General features: G+C 34.3%; 2 protein-coding genes across 2 annotated transcripts; one reads left to right on the top strand and one right to left on the bottom strand.

Moving 5' to 3' along the window:
* The first annotated feature begins 43 nt into the window (after nt 1–43).
* Nucleotides 44–15,207, top strand: LOC128176058 (conserved oligomeric Golgi complex subunit 2-like). Its single transcript, XM_052842095.1, has 18 exons — nt 44–260; nt 867–1,028; nt 1,560–1,625; nt 1,737–1,817; nt 3,494–3,588; nt 4,559–4,664; nt 5,201–5,380; nt 5,625–5,743; nt 6,157–6,280; nt 6,689–6,828; nt 8,735–8,796; nt 9,105–9,271; nt 9,592–9,789; nt 9,903–9,978; nt 11,477–11,622; nt 13,855–13,991; nt 14,227–14,398; nt 14,985–15,207. The coding sequence occupies exons 1-18, from the start codon at nt 180–182 to the stop codon at nt 15,078–15,080; spliced, it is 2,208 nt and encodes a 735-aa protein (XP_052698055.1). The 5' UTR covers nt 44–179; the 3' UTR covers nt 15,081–15,207.
* A 6,526-nt stretch (nt 15,208–21,733) lies between these two features.
* LOC128176925 (uncharacterized) lies at nt 21,734–26,893 on the bottom strand. The gene is made up of 2 exons (XM_052843442.1): nt 24,681–26,893; nt 21,734–24,518 (listed from the first exon to the last, which is right to left on the bottom strand). The coding sequence occupies exons 1-2, from the start codon at nt 26,891–26,893 to the stop codon at nt 21,734–21,736; spliced, it is 4,998 nt and encodes a 1,665-aa protein (XP_052699402.1).
* Between the last annotated feature and the right edge of the window lie 276 nt (nt 26,894–27,169).

The following is a 27,169-nucleotide window of genomic DNA, read 5'->3' as shown; positions in this document are numbered from 1 at the left end:
CACTCTCCTGTGTAGAAGTTACATATGGTATATGCCAACAACTCAGGGGATTTTCGACTTGAACTTAATTGAAGTAAAAAGTAAATAAATCTGAGTTTTGGCTAATAACAGCCTGTTCTGCGGGACTTATGAGACCATGCAACTAATCCAAGTCTGAGATTCAAATATATCGCTGAATAATGACAGGTGACCCAAACAAAGGCCTGCCACTTCCCAGTGGTCCGGCCTCTCTCTGCTTTGATAAAGATGTTTTCATGCAGGTAAGAAATTGAGATTTTATCAATATACACGTGTAAATCGTGTCATTAAACTAAAAACTGTTTTGTAATATTTTTAGTGAGAAAACGACGATGTCATGGAGCAAAATTACAATTTCAAGCTTGACATTAACAAATTAACACAACTGTTTCAAAAAGAGTTGGCCATGTAGAAAATATCAAATTAATTTTTGCTGATTTTCCTTTCAATGCTTAATCATTCAAGCCATTGTTAATTTTTGTGTGTAAAATTGTGTTTAATTAAAGAATCAGACTTTCTATGTGTATTTAAGGCTTTACCTAGGTACATGTAGATATCGTCTCACTTGGTTATCCGAGATTCCTCTGACAGTAGCACCCACATTTTAAAATGATCTCACAGCACATTGATCAAGATCAAAATTCACTACAATTAATTGATTCTTGAAAAAATAACTTTTGAAGCTATATAATTAGCAGATTCTGTTTCAGCAGTCTCGTCTAATGCACATTATCTTAAAAATATACAGTTTGAAAATGTAAAAAAAGTGATTTTTAATTTGCATTCAACGTCCACACGCATTGATGTCTTATGGTGCTGTTCTTTGAATTGTATGTTGTACTCTGCAGGAACACTTTGATGTTGACCAGTTTGTGATGGAGTGTCGAAGAAGAGTCCCTCTAGAAAACCTTAGAGATGACTTGAACACTTATTTAAAGATTCTAAGAAGTGCGATGATAGAACTCATAAACAAGGACTATGCTGACTTTGTCAACCTGTCAACCAATCTGGTCAGTATTGCATTGTATTTGTTGTGATAATATTTATGTTCATCATAAACAATCCAAAATATTTTGAATGCAGTAAAACTCAACTCCATTATACAGCAAACATTGCTGTAGCTCAATGTACAAATGTGTTAAAATATGCTCATCATCAAAAAAACTATTGAAAATCAAACTGCAAAACATTGGTATAGCTTAAGCTTGAAGCCTTGATACTTCATTACCAATTAATAATTTAACAGTGACCTGTTTGTTATAAAATTTAATGTGCCTATAATAAATGTATATGTAACACCTTGAGTGGATCTGTCAAACTTATGGTATATGTAATACGTACTGTTTGAAAATTTTAAAAATGAACACCAAAAGAAACTTCAAGTTCTAAAAGTGAAAATGAAATTTTACAACTAAACGATAACTTCTAACGAGACAGGCACATTTTGCATTACATGACAGGAAATGTTATATCAGTACATTTAAAGTATCTATACACCATATAACAGTGTTATCATGAAAATAATTGTGTTTGTTTTTAAGGTTGGAATGGACAAAGCCATTGGGAATTTAACAACACCACTAGAACATTTAAAAGAAGAGATCATGGTATGTGTATACATGCGTATCAACTATTCTCTGTGTATACCCTGTGTTAACTCACTGATAATAATCATTTTAAATAATTTTTTTGTCTTTTGTCCATTTCTTAAATTCAAGACAGTGAAAACGGCCATGGAGGATGCGATACTAGCGGTAGAGGAGAAGTTGAAAAAGAGGGAACAGATTAGACAGAAAAAGGTACACATTATGGAATCAGAATCAAAATAGAGTTTATTCATAAACAAAATAGAGATTCATTTAATACTGAATCAAAATTAATTAATAGTCCTGTAAATTGATACTCTTTAGGAGCTATTTACTTCTACACTTGTACACTATTGTGTATGGTGAAAATAAGCTATGTAAATAAAACCAGTATGCACTTTGAAACATATTTTCATCAGTGAATACATACCGATTGCCTAGATGACCTACATGTGAGGATTACTTACAAAATTCAATATAATTAGGGCCCCGCAAGGATTTACGGGTGCCCTATAGTAATCACTCTATCTGTCCATCCGTCTGTCCGTCTGTCACTCTTCCGTCCACAAATTTTCTGGGTTTTTTTCTAATAACTTTTTTTATGGTTGCCCAATCAAGTTCAAATATGGTATGGTAGTTCAGTAGGCAGAAATACATATTTTGATGCTAAGTTTTGTTCTCTATGTCTTCTGGTTTGGAGCTGGGGTGGTGGGGTAGATTCCTTAACTATGCATGAGAATGAATGGGCAAAGAGAGATAACTGCTGAGAATGTTACCATCGTATACCTGGAAGGCTGTGCAATATTTGTCCTTCGGGATTAATTAACCTCCCACAGGAAGAAAATCCTAAGCTTTATCTTTATCTGTCACATTGAGATTAATTACTGCACTGCCTGTGTTTGCAAATGAACTTTGAAGTTAAGGTCAATTTTTAATGATGTGTAGTATTGTGTACATTCTTTGAAATATGGATTTAAAATATAATATTCATACTTTATTTTGGTTAAAATACTGTACACAATGATTTATGATAATTTTATTGAATTCTAAAATCAAGATATATATTAAGATATCCTTTTTCACTATTTTATTTTTTAATCATTTATTTTATTTTTTCTGCCTTAATGCTGTTAATTTTAACAGGTAATCAAATGATAACCCCATTCTGTCATTTCTGAAAAAAAATCTTATTTTAAATTTAGAAGAAAAGGATGAGAGAGCAGAACAATTAATCCCCTGGGATTAATTATCTTGCCTGCTGCAGAAAATTTAGAGGCTTATCTCTATCTGTCATATGAAGATTAATGAACACCTTTGTCTGCAACTGATGTTTGTTTTGAAGTTGAGGTCAACCCTGGGTGATACAATGTATTTGCATTCACTGAAGGCTTGCATTTTATAAAACACCTGTTTGAATCTTTTTTAAATACACATTTAATTTGATTTTTTAATAAAACATGAGGTTATCCCTGTTTTATGCAGATACAAGGTTACTATTTAGAGTTTTTGGACATTCAGGAATTATCTTGAAATTTAAAAAATACAGTTGTTACTTATAATTTTCATATTTTTTTTTATTAAATGTAATCAAATTAAACTCTCATTCCATGAGCTAGACCCTTATATCCAACTTGTGTGTTTTATCCCCTCACTAAGGCTCAAGAAAAAAACACTTTAATTGTTGGATGAAAATTATATCCAACTACAAATCATGAGATCCTATATTTTGCAGTTTTTTACATCTTATGCTGGGCATTTATTTTTCATCATTGTTAATTTAAAGAGGATGGAATTCAAAGTTTTTTTCACTTCTCTATATTAATTGTCATAGCGGGGCCCTTCCTGACTGGTCAGTTTTCTAGTTATGTTTATGATATGACCAATTGCAGGCTTCACTCCAGAGATTAATGAACATCATCCATTCTGTCGAAAAGATTGAAAAATTGCTGGGGATTCATTCTGGGGACCATAGCTCATCGACAGGGTAAGCTGCAAGGCTGGTGTTTCATGATCAGATTGAAAATACAGTAATGCCATTTCTACAGACATTAATGCATATTATGACATGTAGATTATGAAACCTAAAAGAATATTTTATCAGTGTAAGATTTTTGGACTGGTGTGTCATTGGAAAGGAAAATCCACCATTTGCTGATTATTTTGCTCACACTTTAATGTAAAATTACAGAATGAAAATATTCTTCACATAAAGTGGATGAATAAATTATTATGTTTTTTTCATTTACCAATTGCCTGTGTTAATTTCATGCTAGGCTTGCACCATTAAGAATTATTTAAACATGTAATTTCTGAATCAAAAGTGCTTGGGAACATGTGACATTGAGGAAATTCTGATTACTCTCAATTTTACATCGGGGTAGAAAACTTAATGAATAAAATTCAAATAATTTGTTATCATGCATAATTGATTATTTAAGAGCATTCTACTATACCAGAAAAAGAATTAAAATAAATTGTCCAGGTGAAAAGAGGGAATGTTCAGACAATTAGCCCTTATCTACTTCCTGTTAAAATGGCCGCCACTCTGAAACCATCGTAATGAACAGTGAAGAAGGGAAACATTTTCTTTTGAGCATTTAAAAACAAAATAACGACTAAAATGCTATTTCATTGCTAATGCAATGTAAATTATTTCATTATAAACTATTGAAAAACAGATTATATCTTTTTGTTGATAAATTATGTATTGAAACAAGTTGTATTTTATTCTATACCAAAATTAAATACCACAAAAACGCTAAATTGGTTTATCTGATAATCGGTTAATCTGATAATTTTTGCCTGACAAACAGACTATCAGTTTAAGCGGAACCCTCTGTATTTAAATTATTTTTTTCAAACCCCTTAACAGTGAGATAAATAGCTAAGAGTCATATGAATCTAGCAGATGTCAGCATTGTGTTAATTAATTGAATCAATGTTTCTTGTCACAGACAGCTAAATGGGCAGCTGATTGAGAGGGTGGCAAATGAGTTCAACAAGCTTCAGTTTTATGTCACCAAAAGTAAAGGTCTGCCTCTAGTGGAGGAAATCAAACCGGTAAAAGGATTTACTGTCTATTAGTATGATACATGTACGCATTCCTGATAGAAACTCAGTAGATTAAATTGTGTCACTGAATTATTTGAATGTTAAATTAATATACATCTAATAATAAGAGTAAAATTATTATTTGACAAGCAGTTTTTGTATGGATATTTTATTTTTCAATTTTACCCTTTTCAAACTGTGAACTCTTGAAACATAATTGTTTCAATCTGAAAAGGAAATTTTTTAAATGAAAGAGAGTATTGTAGACTCAGTTAACTTAATTTCTACATAGAAATAAATTAGATGTGGATTTTTTGGGGGAAAATCCAATTAAAAAAATTGTATATCCAGTACAGAATTATGCTTTTATAAGGGTGATGAAATAAATTAAAGTGCAGATATTTCCCTAAAAAATGGAATGTACATTTTTTGTACTAAATGATAGCTATTTACCTGAAGATTTTTATATAGAATGTACTGTATATACAGTATTGATGTCTGTTTTCCTAAAGGTTTTTATAAAAAATGTACAATTTTTGTACTAGAGGATAGCTAACATCACAACAACGCTACAGTACAGTCTGGAGGGCCAGTTACTGGAGGGGCTCAAGAAGGGGAACACCCAGGTCCTTCACCAATGTCTGAGGACGTACGCACTCATAGACAAAATAAAGGACGCCGAGAATCTGTTCCGACAGAACGTGGTCAGACCATACATGGAAGAGGTAAAAAAAAACCCAGAGAGAAGTGTAGATTTGAAAATACATGTAGATGTACATGTATGTGTGATGGTGATTTTATGTTGCAGGTTGGATTGATTTATGTATTACATGTATTACATATATATATATATTTTTTTTATATATGTTTGTTAAAAACTAAAAATGGTACATTTATATGATAATTAGTGAGTGTAAAGTAAATCATTAGGAAAAATATTGTTCATCAAAGACTGATTTTGATATACAGGTCATCAGTGAGCAATGTGTTAAAAGTAAGGGCTTGGACGGGATGTACGCAAAAGTGTTGGAGTTTATTCCTAAGCATTGTCATATACTGAAGGAGGTCACGCTGGCCGGCAGTCCAGGGTAAGCAATCAATTAAGTTTTTAGCTTAAAACATCTCTTTTACAACATTTTTTGTTGCTTATGTCATTTTTTTCTTGAAATGCCCTCAAGATCAAAATAATGTTGGTTATTTTTTTTTTCAATAGAATGCTTAAAGTAAAAGATCATAGTCAGTACTTACTCAAGGGCATTAATTAATAGAGATTAAATTGTCCATAAGATTCATGGACTATGTCATTGTCAATGATTCTGCTGGGACAGAGAATATCATTGTTATGAACAAAGTTTCTTTTGTGGAAATTAATTACGGGATTACAAACTTGATTTTCCAAGCATGTATAACTTTTTTATTTAAATTTGACTATTATGAAATCATATATATTTGATCAATGTTGTAAATATACAGTAATCTTGGAGTTTTTTTTTTACCATAGATCTTCAGAAGTTGTGCGAGGATATGATTTCCTTGTTAATGCCATCTGGCCAGAAATTGTCACTAACATTGAAGCCAGAACACATTCTATCTTCGCACCTGGAAATCCTGATGTTTTCCATAAAGTAAGCAACTCTAGTTTTATACAGTGCTATGTATATGTGAAATAGTTATAATGAAACACATGTAAGTAATTATGCAGTCGTAGTGAGCAATCGCTAAAACATGCTTGAAATGTTTATGTAGCGCGCTGTATATTAAGCTCTGAACGAATTCAAAAAGTGTTTGATGTACATGTATTTGTATACGATAATAGGCTATGAAATGACAGGCTAATCAATAATAATTCTATGATTGAATTTTCATGCATGACATTAAACTTTTTGGAAAGCTAACTCCAATCAATATTTTGAAGCTTTTTGAGTCAGTATAAAATTAGATACTTAAAACTCAGTTGTATTTAACAATTTGGATTCAGTTACCGTGGGTACATAAGTGATTTCTATATCCTGCATTTATCCCACTGCTTCTAGAGATTCAAATCAAGTATGCAGTTCTTGGATGATTTTGAGAAGCAATGTGGGACACAGGCAAGTGTCAAACGTTTGAGAGACCATAGCAGTTACCATGCCTTCATGACAAAATGGAGCCTCCCGGTTTATTACCAAATTAGGTACAATGTGTGTAAAGTTATGAGTCCTGCAGGTCTCTTGTGTCAAGGTCTAAATATACTCTTTTATTTTACAGTATCTCTCTGTATTTTTTTAAAATTATTATTATTTGTAAAATTACGCCAAATATTTAAAAATGCTATTTTATGTAACTGTGAAACAGTCACCTTACTATTTGCTCATGGTGAAAGGTCATTGAAACTATTTACTTTTAGCACTGGATTTCTCTTGTTTTTAACAAGGTGTTATCCGAGTTGCGAGTTAATCCTGAAGTTTGATAACCTGATATTGTTTACTCTGAATCATGGCCAAAATGACAAGTATTCTTTGGTATAACAAAGTACCTATTCACTGATTATTCAGACAAAAGCAAGTTTATTGTCCCCCTTGACAGAAACTATTTCCCTCAGCGAATAGTTGTTGTCTGTGGGGACAACAAACTTTCTATTGTTCTCATACCCAGCAGTAAACAGGTGATATTATTACAGTGGCATTACACATCTTCATGACTATTAAAAGAGAAGCAAATTAAGAAAAGGAAGCCTGTTTTTTTGGTTTTTTTTTAATCTTTGTTATCTTGGCCATTGGGAAACCTATGCAACATAATTATGAAGAAAATAAACTATGTGAGATAAAATAAATCTGCATCTTTTCATTCAAGTATACTATAGTATAACATTTGATGAATGGTGTGGCTTCAAGCACCAAGAAAGTGAGCGCACAAGATTGTAAGTTTGCAGGAATCCTCGACACGAATCAATTGGGATTTAAATGTCTATAACCTCGAAAGGCTATGTACAGGTTTCAACAAAAATATATTATGTTGAGAGTCGAAGAACATGGCTATTCCGGTTATTAAACAACTCACAAAGCTTTCTAAAAATGGCAATGAGAGGTAAACCGATAACTAGTTGGAAATGTTAATGAAAACATTATTTAATGAAGTTATATTGTGTTATCCTAAAAAACTAGTAATAAGAAAAGAATTTTTTTATAGTGTTCATACAGCAGATCTAGAAATCAATAAAAACAAATTAAAATATACCGGTATATTATAATTCAACATCATGTTATAATAACATACATTTAAAACAAAAAAGTTTATTTTTTTTTAATATGACCACCAGTTGGATTTGAACCCAAAACACTGAATGTATGTATTCACTAAATCCAGGACGAAACCACTGAGCCACGGAGACTTGTCAATATATGCTCTATAAAGTACTGTTTGAAACACCACTTTCATATCAATGGACTTTGTTTTTTATCCTTCAAAAAATAATTTGAAAAGTACATAATTAGTCATCTCTGGGTCATCTCTCCATCTTTTTTTAAAATGCGACATTTTTAATGTTGAAATATGTTACCTTTACACGTTTCAAATTTGTGGAGAGAAGACCCAGAGACAACAAAATCATTTAAAAACAGTTGTAAATAAGTAGGATTTTGCATGAATTGCATCGTGTTGCTATATTTAGACCCATATTATAATAAAACCTTTTGCATTTCAAATATTTTTCCACTCATTCCACATCCAACAGAAACCAAATAACGGTTATAATTCGAAAAATATTCAAAATTAATTGATGAAATTTTCACTCTCCTTGTGTGCCCAGATTCCTGCCGAATCTACATCTTAAGCGCCCACATTCTTTATGTATGTTTAGGAACCTCAGATCATCCATTTCTCCATTGAACATAGAGCTGAATTTTTTTGGAGGAACCTGTATTGATATAATTGAAATCAAAATACATGTACAATGGCATATATTTGTTTATAAAATGTGCATAATCGATGTTGTGTGTTAGTTTGCTATTTTTAGAGATTTGAACATTGTTATACTGTGTAGAGTCTTGAGTTGGTATGTTTGTTATAGTCATATCATTTGGTACTTGCGTATCTTTCAGGTTTCAAGATATTGCTGGTGATTTTGAGACAGCTCTAGACATTCCATTCAACAGAGCCTCAGGTATACATGTAAATCTTGTAATGCAATACACCTATTTATCTCTTGAGAAAAAAAAGAATTCATGTCAGACAAAGAATAAAAATAGGCTCCTGAGAGCTTTTTGTTAGATTTTTTTTATTGCAACCGAACTTTCTGCTCCAAAAACTTTTATTGGGCTGAACATTTTATTTATACTCTCCATTTTGATAGATTTCAACAATTTTTTTTAAGTACACTTTGTTCAAAAGAACAAATAAATAGTTTGAATAGACTTTTTCAACAACATGTTTGATAGAAGCCTTGAAATACAATATATATGACTTTTGTAGGTTCCTCCGAGTTCCGTCTCCATTCCACAGCTGTTCTGTGGACCTCCCTCCTCAGCTGCTGGTCCGATGATGTGTACCTTGATCTGTTATGCAATCGCTTCTGGAAGCTGAACCTTCAGCTCCTCAGTAGATACACCCATTGGCTGGATGAGTGCTACGAGACTGAGGTAAGTTGTACAATGGATCAAGTGTCTACATGTAGCACAAAAAGACAATGTGCAGCTAGTGAAAGTAAAACAAAGCTGATGCAGATTTTTGTTGATCAGATCATGGGGCCTTAGTTGAAGAATTACTCATTTTATTTTTTCTCTTATTCTCACTTTTCAATTGTACATTCCTTTTGTACAAGTGAGAAGTAGATCAAAACTTAAAAGTGACCAGGAGACAGATATAAAAGTGTTATCCATAGATGCATGAAAATCATGAAGAGAAGCATAAGTGTGTCATCTCATCTGTTAAATTTTTTTACTTCAATTTTTTTTCCAAGATTGAAAAAAGAAAAATCAGTGAAAAAGATGTAGCTGAAAGCAGTAAACCAAAGTCAACGTTACCTACAGACAAGCAAAATGGGAGTGGTGATAGGGCTGTTACCCCATCAGAAGGGGAAACAACTCCCCAAAGTCCCCCAGCTACTGACGGACAACTACTGAGCCTGATGTCTGATGCCCTCAAACTAGCATCTTTTGTGAGTAATGTGCTTATTTACTTAGTGTCCACAGTTCAATTAATCAATAAACACTGTTCACTTCTTCAGTAATACACATACTGTTATTTCACTCTTTTAATACTCGTTTTCAGATATTCCAGTTATTTGATAGCACAATAAAACCTAGACTGATAGCAGTAGGATACACAGACTTGGAAGATGTCAGAGGTACAGGCCAAATCACATTGCATATACATGTGAATTCCTTTATCCTAAATAACACAGAATTGATTTTGTGTTGTTAAAACATGAAAATCCAGAATGAAAACAATATTCATGTATGTTTGTATCATTTCCATTATGAGAGAATTTGTTTCTCTAAGAAAATAGTCAATAAGTGTGGGGGTGAATACTGCCTGCATGTGTAATATTAGTTGGTCCCAAGTTTCTGCTTCCACCACATTTTGTGTAGTATCTCAATAATTATAAATACCTTTGCTCCTAAACTAGAATGAAAAAAGTCCTGATTTTCTTTGAAATGCCCCCTCGACTGCTTCAGGTTTCAATACATGACCAAAAATAGAAAGTCAATGGGGATTTTGCATTGCAAAAGACAGGAAAGTACATGTGCCCCGGTTGATAACGTTAAAAATGTGTGTATGATTTTGGAGTACTCCAAATGGAGAAAAGATGTAAACATTTCCCAATTTGAATCTCCTTACATTGTTTGTTTTCATTGCTGAGAATTTCTCCGGGTAAGAGCTGATGTTGTTTCGATGTAGAAATCTTGATTTTTTTCCCCTTTTATTGATTTGCATTGTACTTCATTGACAGGTATGTTTATTTTAATTAACAATCATCAAAAAGTGATCGAAGCAATAACTTGGGACAGACAATAGTCATTACTGGCCTCTCACTCTCAAGGTACCATTGTACCAGTCTCTTGAATGTTTACTGACTGGGGGCCAACTCTTTGATATTTTTTCTGGTTTCATGAATAATTTTTGCTCATATTCCACACATATGAGAAAAATCTAAATATCTTTCAATAAATGAAATACATTGTTCAAAAATTTAAAAAAGTATCTGAATATCTAAAAAAGTATCTGAATATTTTTAGGCATAGATATGATTCATTGCGTAACCATCATCTCATTGATGTCCGCAAACATTTGATACTGATCAACACACCTAAGATATTGTTCACCAATCATCAAATTCCACCCTTTTATTTCATGAAAATTCAACTCTCCTACCTTGCATGATGGTTACCGGGGTATGCTTATAATACAGCCCAATTTTTTTTGTCAGAGGCCTCATGTATTATCATAAGCATAGACAGAAGAGAAGACATGAATTTTGTTTATCAGATTTTAATGAAATTTTCTTTGTCCTTTCAATGAATATATATGTCCCTTAGTGCACTGTACAAAAAGAATACTTATTTACACAGCTTTGATTTTGAATTTTATTTAGTTGACAAAATTTTTTAATAAACAACCTTTCCTTCTTAATATTCATTAACCACTTGCAATGCTTCCCTTTTAGATGAAAATTTTGTTAAGATTTTGTACAGTTTCCGTTTCTAATGACTGTATTTTACCCAGTTCATATATTTACAGGCAGGAGAGAGAGAGAGAGAGAGAGAGAAGAGAGAGAGTTAATCATTTTGTGTTAACAGTTTTAGTTAATACTAGTATTGTAAAATTAATTTTGTTTGTAACAGAATGTTTAACAGAGTGCAGTGAAGAGATTAAATCCAAGCTTCCACGATTCCAAGCTCATCTGGTGGAGGAGATAACCACACAGTGTTCTGTACATCTCAAACAAGTCAACGACATTCCACGGCTGTACAGGAGGACCAATAAAGAGGTACTGTACCAGTACTAGTTGATACGGTACTAGTTGATACGGTACCAGTGCTAGTTGATACGGTACGAGTGCTAGTTGATATGGTACCAGTGCTAGTTGATATGGTACAAGTGCTAGTTGATATGGTACCAGTGCTAGTTGATACGGTACCAGTGCTAGTTGATACAGTACGAGTGCTAGTTGATACAGTACCAGTGCTAGTTGATATGGTACCAGTGCTAGTTGATACGGTACGAGTGCTAGTTGATATGGTACGAGTGCTAGTTGATACAGTACCAGTGCTAGTTGATATGGTACCAGTGCTAGTTGATATGGTACCAGTGCTAGTTGATATGGTACCAGTGCTAGTTGATACGGTACGAGTGCTAGTTGATATGGTACCAGTGCTAGTTGATATGGTACCAGTGCTAGTTGATATGGTACCAGTGCTAGTTGATATGGTACAAGTGCTAGTTGATATGGTACCAGTGCTAGTTGATACGGTACCAGTGCTAGTTGATACAGTACGAGTGCTAGTTGATACAGTACCAGTGCTAGTTGATATGGTACCAGTGCTAGTTGATATGGTACCAGTGCTAGTTGATACGGTACCAGTGCTAGTTGATACGGTACGAGTGCTAGTTGATACGGTACGAGTGCTAGTTGATATGGTACCAGTGCTAGTTGATACGGTACCAGTGCTAGTTGATACGGTACGAGTGCTAGTTGATATGGTACCAGTGCTAGTTGATATGGTACCAGTGCTAGTTGATACGGTACGAGTGCTAGTTGATATGGTACGAGTGCTAGTTGATACAGTACCAGTGCTAGTTGATATGGTACCAGTGCTAGTTGATGCGGTACCAGTGCTAGTTGATACAGTACGAGTGCTAGTTGATACAGTACGAGTGCTAGTTGATATGGTACCAGTGCTAGTTGATATGGTACCAGTACTAGTTGATACGGTACCAGTGCTAGTTGATACAGTACCAGTGCTAGTTGATACAGTACGAGTGCTAGTTGATACGGTACCAGTGCTAGTTGATATGGTACCAGTGCTAGTTGATGCGGTACCAGTGCTAGTTGATATGGTTCATGTACCAGTGCTAGTTGATACGGTACCAGTGCTAGTTGATACGGTACCAGTGCTAGTTGATACGGTACCAGTGCTAGTTGATATGGTACCAGTGCTAGTTGATACGGTACGAGTGCTAGTTGATACGGTACCAGTGCTAGTTGATACGGTACGAGTGCTAGTTGATACCATACCAGTACTAGTTGATACAGTACCAGTGCTAGTTGATACGGTACCAGTACTAGTTGATTCGGTACCAGTGCTAGTTGATTCGGTACGATACCGGTAGTTGATACAGTACTAGTACAAATTGAGCACCTATTTCCTATTTTGTTGTTCACTGGTACTCTAGCAGAATCAATCATGACATGGGTTGTTTTTACATAACTCTAGATAAAAAGTTAATTAAAAACAAAACAGTAGGAATTACATGTACATTTAGATGTATTTGATAAACAATTTCTGTAAAGAATTTGATGAATGAAAATATGGTCCAGTTTGTAGTTAAGAAATGGACTTAAATGCTTACTTATTAATTTTACCAAGACAATCAAGAAGCAAGGTAAAAGATGACTGCACTTCATGCTGTTTTTTGGGTTCTATTGCAATCACTATTATTACAAGTATCCCTTGCTCAATTTTACTTTAAGTCATTTTGTTATATAGTTTGGTTAATTTTCAACAGCAATTTATTGCTAAATGGTTTTAAACTCTGCTGAAATAAAATGTTGTTTTCTTACCCTTAATGCTCTGCAAATATTTTGAATTAAGACTTTTCTGCCCTTGATTGGAGATATTACTCATAAAGGAGAGTTGTTCTAATATTGTAATGAATGGTCTAAAATTAGAATAGGTGTACGATTATTGAACATCCCTCTCCTTCTATTTCTCTCTGTTTGACTTTGTATTAAGTTTGTAAAAAAGGTGGGCTATGGAGATTCAAGAAAATGTTATGACCCCTACCTATGAAAACAACTTCGTTCTTTGTAAATGTGAACTTTATATTAATGAAATAAAATAAAGTTGCAGTTAAGAAATTGGCAATTCTTACAATTAAAAGAAAATACACAATTTTTAAATATCCTTAAGTGCAGTCATCCTTTGAAAAAGATTATCCAATAAAGTGCACGATGAAATTAATACAAGATGTGTAATTTTGTCTTGCCTGGTTGTTTTAGGTACCCAGTAAACAGTCTAGCTATGTGATCAACCTACTCAAACCCATCAAGATGTTCACTGAAGAGCATGCAGAGATTTTGGATGAGAAGCTAAAACTTCAGATGTTTCAAAGAGTATTTGACAACCTGACTGATTCGTAGGTTTTTATTTTTACAAGTCACCTTACTTTAAACTTTGATCATAGGATTTTCAAGATCTCTTAATATTATCAGAAACATGTATTTTCCTGTTCAGATTAAACACAGTTTATTTGTATAATAGTAAAATTCTTAAGTTTTGTAAACTTCAATCAAGTTACTAGGGTTTTTGGAGGGCTTTCCATAATTTTGACAAAATTAATTAATCTTTGATTCACTTCAATCATTTCACAGATATTATTCTGCAACATCCGATGTACTAATGTCAGTTAAAAAGGTGGAAGATAGTCTAAAGAGACTGAAGAAAAACAGGGGGACGGATAAAAATGCTGGCAACCAGGGCATGACAGATGACGATAAAATCCGACAGCAGTTCATAGTGGACATAGAATCTTTCGGAGCTCAGGTAATACGAAATGACATGTAGATTTAAGTACTGTAAATTCCTTCTTTTAAGCCAGTTTTTATTTCCGCTATTCCTCTGTTTGTAGTAATTTGGTATGGTTCAAAACTGTCTGAATATAACAGCGTGCAGATTTTGAAAATCTACAAAAGTTGCTCTTCCCAATTTTTACACGGAAATATATTCCTTGCATGTAATTAGGAATCTACAGTATCACATTTCTATAACTTAATGGATATAATGACATTTTATGTAATTTCTAAGGGATATAATGACATTTTATGTAATTTCTAAGGAATATAAAGACATTTTATGTAATATCTAAGATAATCTCATTATTGTGATAAAGTATTGCAAGTGTTCATTTGTGTTCATGTTTTTAGTAAGATTTATTATTTACTTTAAGATTCATTTTCTTGTTTATATAATTATCTTTTTTCTTTTACAAACACTTAATAGCAAAAGATAATATCAGTTAGCATGAATTTTCTTCTATGTGTTATAATTAATATGTAAACATGTAGAATAATGCTTTTTTTTGTGAAATAAAGTTTAAAAGAAAACTCTTAATTTTCTGTTTTAATTTCAGCTGAATGGTTATGGAGATTTCAGTAACATGGAGAGCTTGAAAAAACTGCAGTCCCTGGCAGAGGAGGCTAAGAATTCCATGACAACAGCCCAGTGATGAAAGCCACTCGTACATGTTTATGTATATTTATATAGTTAAACAGATACTTTAAACAGAATTACTCTAAGTAATTCGAGAATATACTAGTATGTTATGAATTCAATGTATATCTACGAAAAATTCACATGTTTGTTTTATTTGTTTTGTATGGAAATTAATGAATTCAAGTTTTAAGTTAACTTGAAAAAATTCTTAATCAAAAAGATATCAAAATGTTAATATGACCAAGTATGCATGGTTGCACAACCTTTAATTTTTATGTAGTCATTGGCGAGGTAATAACTTTTGAGATACAATTTATTTAGCTTCAAGGTTTGCTGTATCCAATACAAAGCCAAAATTCTCCAGCATACATACATGTTTTACTAAATTGTTCTTTCGAGACATTATTTGGGACGAGCACTAAAACGGCTCTTACAAACTTACTGTGTCCCTGTAGGTAACTATGCATGATGATGACTTCCTTGCATATTCAGTGTGGCTAATAATTTATCGACAGAGTATCAGAAGAAACATATCACCATTCTGAACAACTTTTGGGTAGTTTTTTAAATAAAATATTTCCTCTAAGCCAATGTCGCCACAAAATGCAAAATTTATTTAGATGGACATTAAGGAATGACTTCCCACGACCATGCCTAATGGTGGACATTTATAGAAAAAAAATTCCACCATTTTACTACATATAATAGTGTATTCAATAGTACATATTAGTAATATTCCTAAGAAATTAACTGTGCTATAGCATAACTATATAAAACGCGGGGAAGTGTGAAGGTCAAGATCGAGTAAATGAAAGGAGCCTACAAAATTCTAAAATTTGACATGAATTCTTTCAATAATGGTTTATAACAACAGCTTCGTTTTATAGGGTTTTTTAGGTCCTAAATTTAGAATGATCACGGTGAAAAAGTCGTGCTTTAAACTATCATTTTCAATGAAATAATTATAATGAAAACCAGTGACAAATTTTGGAGTTATTCCGAATGAAATATATCCAAAATGCCTACAGTTTGAACTTTCTCTAAATACGGCCTATTGAATATTGATCTCTTCTTTAAAAGCATCTTGAATTAAACCTAGGTATCGGGATTACTTTTTATAGGATTCCAAATGGCATATCGAGAAAATGTTTAACTTTCTATTCATAAAGTACGAGAAAGGATATATTAGTTTTAAATCAGTTATATTTACATTCTACTGTGTTTTTCCATTAAATTCCGTGATGGTTAAATGCCTCTAAATGCAACACCTATTCACTGCGTATGAATTTACATGTAATTTACATAAGAAGTTCTCAAACAGTGATTTCTATGTTATCGGTTAAAAAATGTATTTCATGAATGTTGTCAAAACACCATGTTTTATAATTATTCGACAAAAAAGTTGACTTTATTGTAAAAAGCAACATTTCAAGAGTTATTTATCATGGATTATATTTTCATGCTCGTCGATCTCATCTCAACAGTCTATGTGAAAACCAGTTTAAACCGGTTTTACAAAACAGCTGTTCTTGCTGTTACTTATTCACTCCCTCCGTGATCTGCACTTAATATCGATTTATTGAAGTAAACAATTGATTTCTTCAGTAAGGGAATGTAAATATAAGCATTAAATGATTTATTTTTGACGTCGTCGTGTCAATAACTGCCGTCAGGTGAACAGACAAATTATCATAACGCGCTAACGCGCGTTATTCAATTTGTCTGCTCACCTGACGGCAGTTATTGACACGACGACGTCAAAAATAAATCATTTAATGCTATAATAACGCCACAATGGCTATAAAACCAAAAGAACACTGAATCATTTTCTAGATCGAAATAAATAGGATTCCATTGAACTCTTGCAAATAAAATCCCCCTTAGAATATAATAGTAAATTTTGAGCCGATTCCTATGCAGGCACGTAGTATGGGGGGGGGGGGGGGGCTGACCCCCCCCCCCTTACCTTTTTTCACAGCAAAGAATTTTCTAAAATTTACATACAAAAAATTGAATTAACATGGACTTGCCCCCCCCCCCCCCCCCCATTTTTATGAGACCATGTAAAAATTGAATTGCAAATAAGGAAATAAACAGTGAAATTGAAGTTAAAGGATACTTGCCCCCCCCCCCCCCCCCCCCCCCGGATTTTGGAAAGTAACCCCCCCCCCCCCTTTTTTTTTGCTTGTCAAGATTTTTTGGATGAGTTTGCCCCCCCCCCCCCCCCCTTTCAAAAACGATGCTACTTGCCTGCTTGGAAACGGTAACTGTAATGGCAAAATCCATGTTTATAAGAAAGAAAACTAGAAATATTATACTTCTGTAAAAAGCTACCTATTTGAAGATCAGAAGGTAAATTATAGCTATTTTTAGATTAAAGCTTGTTCATATTATGTCGTCACTCATTACTCATAATGACATAACAATGAATATGACGTTGATACTCACCATGAAGTCACAGTATTGTTAGAGCATTTCCAAAGGTGAGAAGATGATGTCGAGAAGTCGTTTCTACCTTGGTGTAGCTTTAACACTTCCTGCGTACAATTGCGTACCTTTGCCATCTATGTATGTGGACGAATTTGGATTGAGAGATATTTATGGATCTTCCGAGCAAAATCAAAGAAGTCGCTTCCAATATAGCTCAGTTCACGCAAACAAGGACCCCGTATATTTGCTGGTGTGCATAATTGTGATTACTGTGGTTTTTATAACCTGTGCTGTAGTTGGATTTATGGGTTGTGAATTAGCACTATGGAATAGAAACGGCGGGGACCACGGAAATGACACAGAACCTAGAGATGTTGAAGAAGGTGTCGTAAAAACTGAAGATTTTGAGGAGAATTGTAAAAACTCAGAAGAAGAGAGTAAATTTAATGATTAACGAATCATCATAGTTTGCTCAATACTTTACCAACGTATCAAGGAGTTTGTTTGATGGATCGCTAGTCCAGGGTGAAATTTTGTACTTGATCGTGATGTTTTGAAACGGAACGCTTTATTGACAGTCCATATTGTTCTTCAAATGAAGACGATGACTTCCATTTGTGTTTTTTTTTGTCTGCGGAACAATCTTAATGATCTTAAAATTACTGTCTGTTTACACATGATTTACCAATCATAGATGTACATCTCAGGTTTCGTGTCAATAAAAACCAATCCTTCGAAAACAGATTTTTTTAAAAAATCTTGTAGGTTTGTTACAACGCACTATGAAAAATTACGCACTTCATGTGATATATTTTTAAAAAAACTCATTGCATTCTCAGCTAACTTGATAAACAGTTTCTAGATGAGAATTTTTTCCTTTTCTCATAAGACAATATCGACAATTTACACAGAAAGAAAATTCGGGTGGTCTGAATTATCCAAATACATATGACATAAACTTCATCGCTTAGCAACTACATTTTTCTTTTTTTGAGTATGCAGCAAATTTACTTCTTATCTGGTATATTGGGCTATGCCCGAACGAATATTATTTATATTTGTATGAATAATGGAGATCAATGTATAATATATTTCAACTGGCTTACTTTTAGTTCTGTTTATCAAAAACAATAATGATCTTTTAGAAGATAAGTGCGAGAAAATTAACCCACGTCCTAATGCTTGTTTTTGAGTTTATAATAATCTAATGTTCGTTAAAATTAAAGTTAATATTCTTTTATTGGAGTGATTTATTTGATTAGAATACGAAAAGAGGATTATTGTTGAAACACATAGATTCTTAAACATTCCAATGGAGAAATTATTGTTCGGCCGGCCGTTTTTTCAATAACACTGCATGTACTTATACAGAGCATATCACTTTTTTCCGATCTGAAATGTTTACCCAAAGTTGCTGAATATCATATGTTTTGGAAGGAAAATGAGGGGTTGGGGACCTTCTTCTTGTAATCAATTAAATGATGTACTGGTATTTGGAATTGCAGACGTTTAGGCCCCAATATGTTTAGGCCCCAAGACGGTTAGGCCCCAGGTAAGATGTTTAGGCCCCAAGATGTTTAGGCCCCAAGATGTTTAGGCACCTGTTGTTTATAATAATACATGTAACTGATAGTTGAAAGAACATGGCTTTTAAGCACTTTTGAGCCAATAAATGCAATTTACTTTTATTTGTAGTAAACTAACAACGTAACCATGCACAAGAGTTATATGCGATTGAAGGGAATATCATTGGATATTTTAATTGAGACTTTCGTAGAATAAGACTTTAATCATAAAATATTTATTAGATTTAATTTTTTCGACTTATTATTATTTTTGGGGGAAAAAATTAAAATATACAAAAGCAATTCAATTATAATTGACAGTTTTAGACTTGTGCTGAATGTGTAAAATTTTATGTCTAAATTCTGGTAAAGCTTTGGCAAGCTCAGTATTAAGTATAATCAATCAGTGAAAAAAGAAAAGTTTGTGGTAAACTTTTGGCAAATTTTGAGGTGTTATAATTTAAATCATATCTAAATAATTGACAATTTGTTAACCCCCTCTAGTCTCCTTAAATCAAAATGTTTATTAATGTTAGAATAAATAAATTTTTTTTTATTGTATTTCTTATGCATTAATTGTTTTCAATTAAGTAGGTGGTTTAATTGATGCATGTTTGCATTCTGATCAGAGAAGATTTTACTCGAATTACGGGTATTTCGAGCTGGAATGCTGCTTGTTATGATTAATGCAGAAATCAAATATGATACCTAGCAGTATTGCCAGAATAGTATTATGTATAGATTAATTAGTTCATGATTTAAATGATCAAATACATGTAGATGTTACCAGAAAATTATTTATGGCAGTATGATACTGAGTATAGCCAGAATATTACCAGAAGTTGTTGCAGCTAGTGGCAATATTCTAGGTGCATGTTAATATAATTTTTTACAGAAATAACTCTAATTGTATTGCCAGAATGTTGCCAGAAGTTATTGCCACTAGCGGCAACACTCCAGCAGTATTGCTACAATGTTACCAGAAGTTGTTGCAGCTAGCGGCAACATTTCACTAGTCTCAAAATCTGGTTTCTGGTAACAAAAATGTGTTGCTGCAATATTGCCGCATTGTTGCAGCAATAATTTTACTTTGGTAAGGGCCGTCTCTTCATGGTTTACTTCCAAAGTGAGGTGTGAAACCCTCATTGTATTACTAGAGGATCTCTTCATTATCATCTCCTAATTAGCACCTATCTAGAGAGGGAGCAGGATACCGTGGGGGTGTTGTTTTAACAATTTAATTCATGTCATACACTAAGTAAATGAAAGTCTTTACTGTTTCTTTGATCTGCAGTTAGAAAATTAAATATAGAAAATAATATGATGTGACAAAATAATATGATATTTAAAAAATAACAAATTATGCATAAGATGCAGATTATACTTCCTTATAATTTTAAAAGTAAATGAAGATTTAGATAATAAAATGTAAATTATAATTAACTTACACAAATGTATGCTGGTGCCTAAACCATTATTCATTTAAAAAATAAAATGAAAATTATTATTAACTTAGAAAAATGTAGGCTGGTGCCTAAACATCTTGGGGCCTAAACATGTTGGGGCCTAAGCGTCTTATCAATGAAGGGCCTAAACATCTTGGGGCCTAAAAGTCTTGCTACCGGTATTTGACGTGTATCTTTGGTTAACCCCCACCCCCATCCTCGTTCTAAATACGGTAAATTAGATTCACGAGTGTTAACAAATCATCATACTATCAACAAATTAGAAATTTAGTTCCAGAATTTGTGATATAAAACTATTTTTTCAAAGTGCGTTAAGAGTGTGGATACTAAAAAAGGTTGATGTACCTTCATATTGCACTTTGAAAAAAAATTTCAAAGTGGGTTAACTTGGTCCAAAATTTAACTCACTTTGAAAAATTTTTTCAAAGTGCGTTGATTTGTCCAAAATTTAACGCACTTCGAAAATTTTTTTCAAAGTGCGTTGCCACATAGGTTAAAAGCAATTTTGTGAAAACTGTTAGCAACGACAGGGACTCAGTACATGTCCTTGGCTACGGAGAGGAATTTAACTACATATATAGTATAAATTCATTGATACACCATTTCATTTTTTTCAATTATTGTTCAAAACAAATAGACAAGGAATTTAAAAAAAAAACCAAAAAACCCTAACTATAAATTGTTAAATTAACTTTATAAAAAAAGGTTTATCAACAGAAATTTTTACATTTATCATATGCGACGTGTGTTGGGAAATATCTTACATGACGTCAAGGTGCATGTGACGTTGTGAGACATTGCTATTATGATGTCATCATAATATGACGTCATGGTAACGTGACTGACAATTGATGACTTTGTGTTTCCCTAAACAGTTGAAGCATACTCTTTTTTCTTTTATGATGGATATTCTCTCTTCACAATCTTGAATAATACGGCAAGTTGTTGGCGAATGGTTCCCATTGCAGAATAAACATAGCTTAACAAAATTTTGTGGTTTGTTAGTCTTTTTATGACTTGACCCAACTGCAAAGTTAGCTGCTGGAATGAATTCCTGGGATACCTTGCTTGATCTTGGATTGCTAGCTTGTCCAGTAGGCTCCACCTTTACAGCTCTCCTTAGTAACTGTAAATCCCAGATATCATCATCTTTTTTGTCCACTGTATTATGAGTCTTAGGGTTTCCCGAGTTACCTTGTGACGTGTCATTGCATTGAGCAAACTCTTGCGCATTTACATTTAAATTGATGAACATTCTCTAAAGTCTGGCTAGATGAAGCGATCTTTGTCAATTCTGCTAATCTTAGTCTTAAATGTGACATGTACTCAACTGAATCTCTGTTCTCCATTTGGATCTCTTCTTCACTTGATAATTCTTGTAGGATCTGGCTGTTGATTTTCTCTAATATGTCTTGTTTCTCCTCCAGTATCTTGATCATTGCACAATGCTCATCCTCATTGTTGGTCTCAGAAATTCTCCTCAAAAAATTTGTAATAGTTCCTCGATGTCCTGCACGAATCGCCTTCAGTGGTCTGTCATTCAGCATCGCTTCTATTTCCGTTACTACGGTGTGAAGAGTCTCCATATTTATCTTTGAGCGTCCAAGAACTTTCAGTAATGAAGTCTTTGTCAATCCAATGAGTCTCTCCCACCATCCACCATACCATGGAGCTCGACTTGGAATGAATTTCCATTGTACTCCATATTCAGCAAGTTTTTGATGTACGTTTTCTGCATGTGATGATCTAATGATTTCCTTGGATGCAGATTGAAAGGTTGTAGCATTATCTGAGATCATGATACTAGGCAGTGATCTCCTACTGATAAATCTTCTGAATGCAAGAAGAAATGAGCTCTGTGTTAGGTTTGGTACTAGCTCTAGGTGTAAGGCTCGAGTTGAGGCACATGTAAAAAGGCATATATATGCTTTAGAGTTTTCTCCCAATTTATCCTTGACATAAAGGGGTCCTGCAAAATCTATGCCTGTCACGGTAAATGGAGGTTTCATCTGTAGACGGTCCTTTGGTAGCGGAGGGGGTTCTGGAGCTTGATAAGACTTTCCAATGACCTTTCTACAGCTGATACATCCTCTAAGAATTCCTTTCACACGTTGTCGAATCCTCGGTATCCAATATTGTTCATGGAGTAAGGTAATTGTTGAATTCAAACTGGCATGGGCATGTTTGTTGTGTGTATCAACAATAATAAGATGCGTCAATCGATGATATGTTGGAAGAAGGTATGGAAATTTTGTTTTATCCATCAGAGGCGCATTGTGAATTCTTCCTCCACACCTTAAAAATCCTTCGTTATCGAGGAACAGTTTCAGTTGCTGGATCAATGTTGGTTTCCTTCCAGATGGATGTTTCAGATATTCCATTTCTTTTGTAAACTCTGTTCTCTGTGCATCTTGTATGAGCAGTCTAATAACTTCACCTAACTCTTGTTTACTGAGAAATCCTGCTCTCTTTTCACTAGAATGTCTGCAGTTGTGAATGAATCTTCTTATGTATGCAAGAACTCTGACTAACATCATGAGTGAACTCTTATCTTCAAGTTTCAATATTGACTGTATACTTTCAGTCTTGATGTCTACAGTATCTTGAACCTTCGTTTGATGACTCATATCACTCTCTTCTTCTGTGCTTGTGGAACATAATATTGCCTTTGTTGGCCCATCCCATACAGGCCATTTTTGGGGTTCCATTAACCATTCTGGTCCATTCCACCAGAGGGTATCTTCTTTGAATTTCTTGAGGGCAATTCCTCGTGTGAGATAGTCAGCAGGATTACAGTATGTTGGACAATACTGCCATGTTGAAGATTTGCTGATCTCCCTAATTTCATTTACTCGGTTTGCTACAAATCTGTTTGGCGTTTTCTGTGAAATGATCCAGTGAAGTACAATTTGACTGTCACACCAAAAGTAAATTTTGTTAACTCCTGTTATTTCTTTTACATGTTTTCCCAATCTTGCTCCAATAAGTGCTCCCATGAGTTCTAGTCTTAGAAGTGTGATCTGCTTGATTGGTGTCACTCGATTTTTGGCCATAAGTAATGTTATCTTGTTCTTTGATAACAAATAGACACATGCACCATATGCTTGCTGACTTGCATCGGAGAAAACGTGCAATGAATCACACCTTGAATCTATTGACGAACTGTTATTTCTGTTTATTTTGATGTCCTTTGCATCACAAATTTCTGATGAGATTTCTCTCCATGTAGTCTGCATAGACTTAGGCAGTTTTTCGTCCCATTTCAAATTAGCTTTCCATAACTCTTGCATGAAAATCTTTGCCTTCACAGAAATAGGACTTAATAATTCAAGTGGATCAAACACCTTTGATGTTTCTCTCAATACTTCTCGCTTTGTAGTCACACGATACTTCTTTTGTCCAGTATCATTCTTTGCATATTGAAGAGTATCTTCTTGTGGATTCCATTTCATTCCAAGAACTTTAACGACAGAGTCTTCATCCGCTGTTTTTTCTGCTTTAGATAAGTTTTGTAGCATCTCACTGTTGGAGCTCCAGGAACGAAGATTAAAACCTCCTGCTGCAAGTAAGGTTCTTGATTCTTTGTAGAATTTCATAGCTGTTTCCTCACTCTGGAAGCTGGCTAAAACATTGTCAACATAGAGATTTTGTTCAAGAAGAGATGAAGTTTCATTTGCATTCTCTTGAAAATGTTTCATCAGAGTAGCGCTGAGGATAAAGGGTGAACAAGTTGCTCCAAACAGGACAGATCGAAAGCGGTAAGTTGTCAATGGACTCGATGCATTACCTGGATCGCTAAGCCAAAGGAATCGTGTTGCATCACGGTCTTTCTGGTGAAGCTCAATTTGAAGGAAGGCCTTTTCAATATCTGCTGTTACTGCAAACTTGTTCAGTCTGAATCTGGTCAATATTGACGTGATGTCATTCATCACAGGGGAGTATGGCTCAATGCAGTCGTTTAGACTAACATGTCCAGTTTTGTCCTTGCAGCTACAATCGTACACAATTCTAATCGGGGTTGTAGTGCTGTCCTTTTTCACAGGGTGATGAGGGATATAATGGACTCTATTTTCTGAATTTTCTGGATCTTCAACTTTCTCAATAAATCCTTTGTTTGCTTGATCCTGTATTATCTCACTGTACAGCTTTTACATTTTTGGATCCTTTGCTAATCTCTGAATAACATTTTCTGTTCTTCTTTTCACAATCTCGTAGTTTGTAGGTAAGCAGGGAGAGTTTTCTTTCCAGGGGATTTTAGCAACATGATGACCATCCTCTTTATCGATTGATGTAGCAGCAAAATTCAAGAGTTTCTCCTTGCCTTTTATCTCTTCACTGTGATCATCAATTCCCATGGATTCAATTTTCCAGAATTTTTCCAGGTCAACCTCTTCCACTTTATGATCTGCCAAAATATGGAACATCCCTGAATGCTGTTTTCCAGATGAGTGGATAGGTCCAGATATAAGATATCCAACCTTTGATTCGACCGCTGTGGGTCCATTTCCTCTGATGATTCTGTCTCCTACTATGCTCCAATAGTAGTCTGCACCAATTAGCATTGAAATATGGAACTGCTCATCTGAGCTGATTGGGTGTGCCAATTTCAATCCCTTTAGGTATGAGAGTTCCCTGATATTGACACGTGCTCTGTTGAAGATTGGAGCTGCTATTGTTGGAATGATGATGACCTCCATTGGAATTTTCTCTCCGGTTTGTGTTTCTAGTTGAACTGTAGCTTTCTCTAGGTTACGAACTTCACTGTTCTTGTCTCCAAATGCTGAAATCTTTAGAGTGATGGATCCCGTTGATTTTATGTCAAGTTTCTGTGCTAACTCCTCAGTTATAAATGAGTTTTGAGCTCCTTCATCTAGCAAAACATTGCAGTTGACTTCTTGATTTCTATACCAAATTGGTGTCACAGCAGTTTTTAGCAGCACTTCAGTGTTGGCTCTAACATGTGATGAAGAGTGAAGCTGGAATGACTGCTCTCGTTGATGTGGCTGTTTGAATTGTGTGCTCTCGGCATTAACAGCTCTCTCTGAAGTACTTCGTGGGAATTGAGAATTGCGGCAAATACTAGTATGATGAAGCTTTTTGCAATTCCTACACTTGAAATGCGACTGACATTCGCTTACTTTGTGTTTTCCAAAGCAATTAAAACAGACTTTCTTCTGTTTGACGATTGATATCCTTTCTTCATAATCAGTGATGACATGGCAAGCCGTTGGCGAGTGTTTTCCATTACAAAACAAGCATTGCTTTACCGTAGTTCCTTGCTTGATGGTTTTCTTATGGTTTGCTCCTGTAACAAAGTTAGCAGTTGGGATGAACTCCTGTGATTCTTGGTTAGATCTTGTATAGCTAGCATTTCCAGCATCCTGAACGCAAAGTTCCTTCTTTATTGCTCTCCTCAATGAGTTTAAATCCCAGTTGTCATCTCCTTTGTCCCGAGTAATGTTCTTCCGAATGTCTGCTGGGAGCTTGTTGTAAATCATGGGTGTTAGAATCGTCCCATACGTGGTTTCGTCAGTGCCCAAGGACTCCAAACCTCTAATGCAGCACTCCATTTTGTCATAAAAAATTCTCAAACAATCTGGATTAGACTTTGGTAGTTGTATGTTGATAAGAGCCTGTATGTGCGCATTGACGATTTTATGATTTTGCCCATATCTTTCAAATAAGACATCTATTGCCTGTCTGTAGTTTGTATTGGTCAAACTAAATCCTGAGATAACGCGAAGTGCTTCTCCACACAACAATGACCGAAGGTAGCTAAATTTTTCTACATCAGATAAACTGTTGTTCCCATGAATACTTGTATTGTAACAATCCCAAAATGTTTGCCATTCAAGAAGATTTCCCTCAAAAATTGGTAGATTGAGTTTCGGTAACTTATGGGAGTTTGCTGAGTGAGTAGCACCACTATTAGAGTTTGGATTCAAATTGAGGCTTGTAACGGTCTGCTGAACACATGAATTTTGAGAAAAATCATGCGTCGAATGAGCATTCTTTTCGATTTGAAGATTTTCATTGCGATCCAAATACTGGTAACTGCTGGCAGTTGCATTTAAAGTTGATCCTTGTACTAAGAGATGTTTTTTGATTTTCTTAATTTTTGACTCTATATCAAATTTGTACTCATCCGCCTCAAGGATTTCCTTTTCCACATCCTCTTCAACTGTATCTTCTAGAATTCTGTCATCTAGATTCCTAAGAATTTCTTGCTTCTCCTTTAGTGTTGATACTATAGTCTCTATATCCTCTGTATTGTTTTCCTCTAAAAATGATTCCTCCAATTTTTTCAAAAGTCTTGTAACAGCACTTCTTTGTCCTGAACGAACTGCTCTAAGTTTAGAAGTCATATTCTCTCCGTTTGGGCACGGCACCAAAATGTCGCGGTTGTATAGTGGTCTTTGAGTCAGATAGAACGAAAACACATCTGAACACTTTGACTGGTTTATCTAGACTAATTTGAACATAAACATAATTATTGTCACGTTACCATGACGTCATATTATGATGACATCATAATAGCAATGTCTCACAACGTCACATGCACCTTGACGTCATGTAAGATATTTCCCAACAACGTGGGTCTCCGATCTTGGATATTACTAAGTACTCATCCTGTCGTAAGT

This window comes from Crassostrea angulata, chromosome 3 (assembly GCF_025612915.1).
Source record: "Crassostrea angulata isolate pt1a10 chromosome 3, ASM2561291v2, whole genome shotgun sequence".
Taxonomy (NCBI): Eukaryota; Metazoa; Mollusca; class Bivalvia; order Ostreida; family Ostreidae; genus Magallana; species Magallana angulata.
Note: the sequence above shows the minus strand (reverse complement) of the source record. Positions and strands in the feature narration are given on the sequence as shown.

Coding starts and splice junctions, on each gene's coding strand:
- LOC128176925 (XM_052843442.1), bottom strand. CDS start 26,893: ATGACTTCTAAACTTAGAGCAGTTCGTTCAGGACAAAGAAGTGCTGTT. Junction 24,519..24,680: donor TTAGCAAAGGATCCAAAAAT/GTAAAAGCTGTA, acceptor GTACGATTGTAG/CTGCAAGGACAAAACTGGAC.
- LOC128176058 (XM_052842095.1), top strand. CDS start 180: ATGACAGGTGACCCAAACAAAGGCCTGCCACTTCCCAGTGGTCCGGCC. Junction 4,665..5,200: donor TAGTGGAGGAAATCAAACCG/GTAAAAGGATTT, acceptor TTTTTGTACTAG/AGGATAGCTAACATCACAAC. Junction 6,281..6,688: donor ATCCTGATGTTTTCCATAAA/GTAAGCAACTCT, acceptor CACTGCTTCTAG/AGATTCAAATCAAGTATGCA.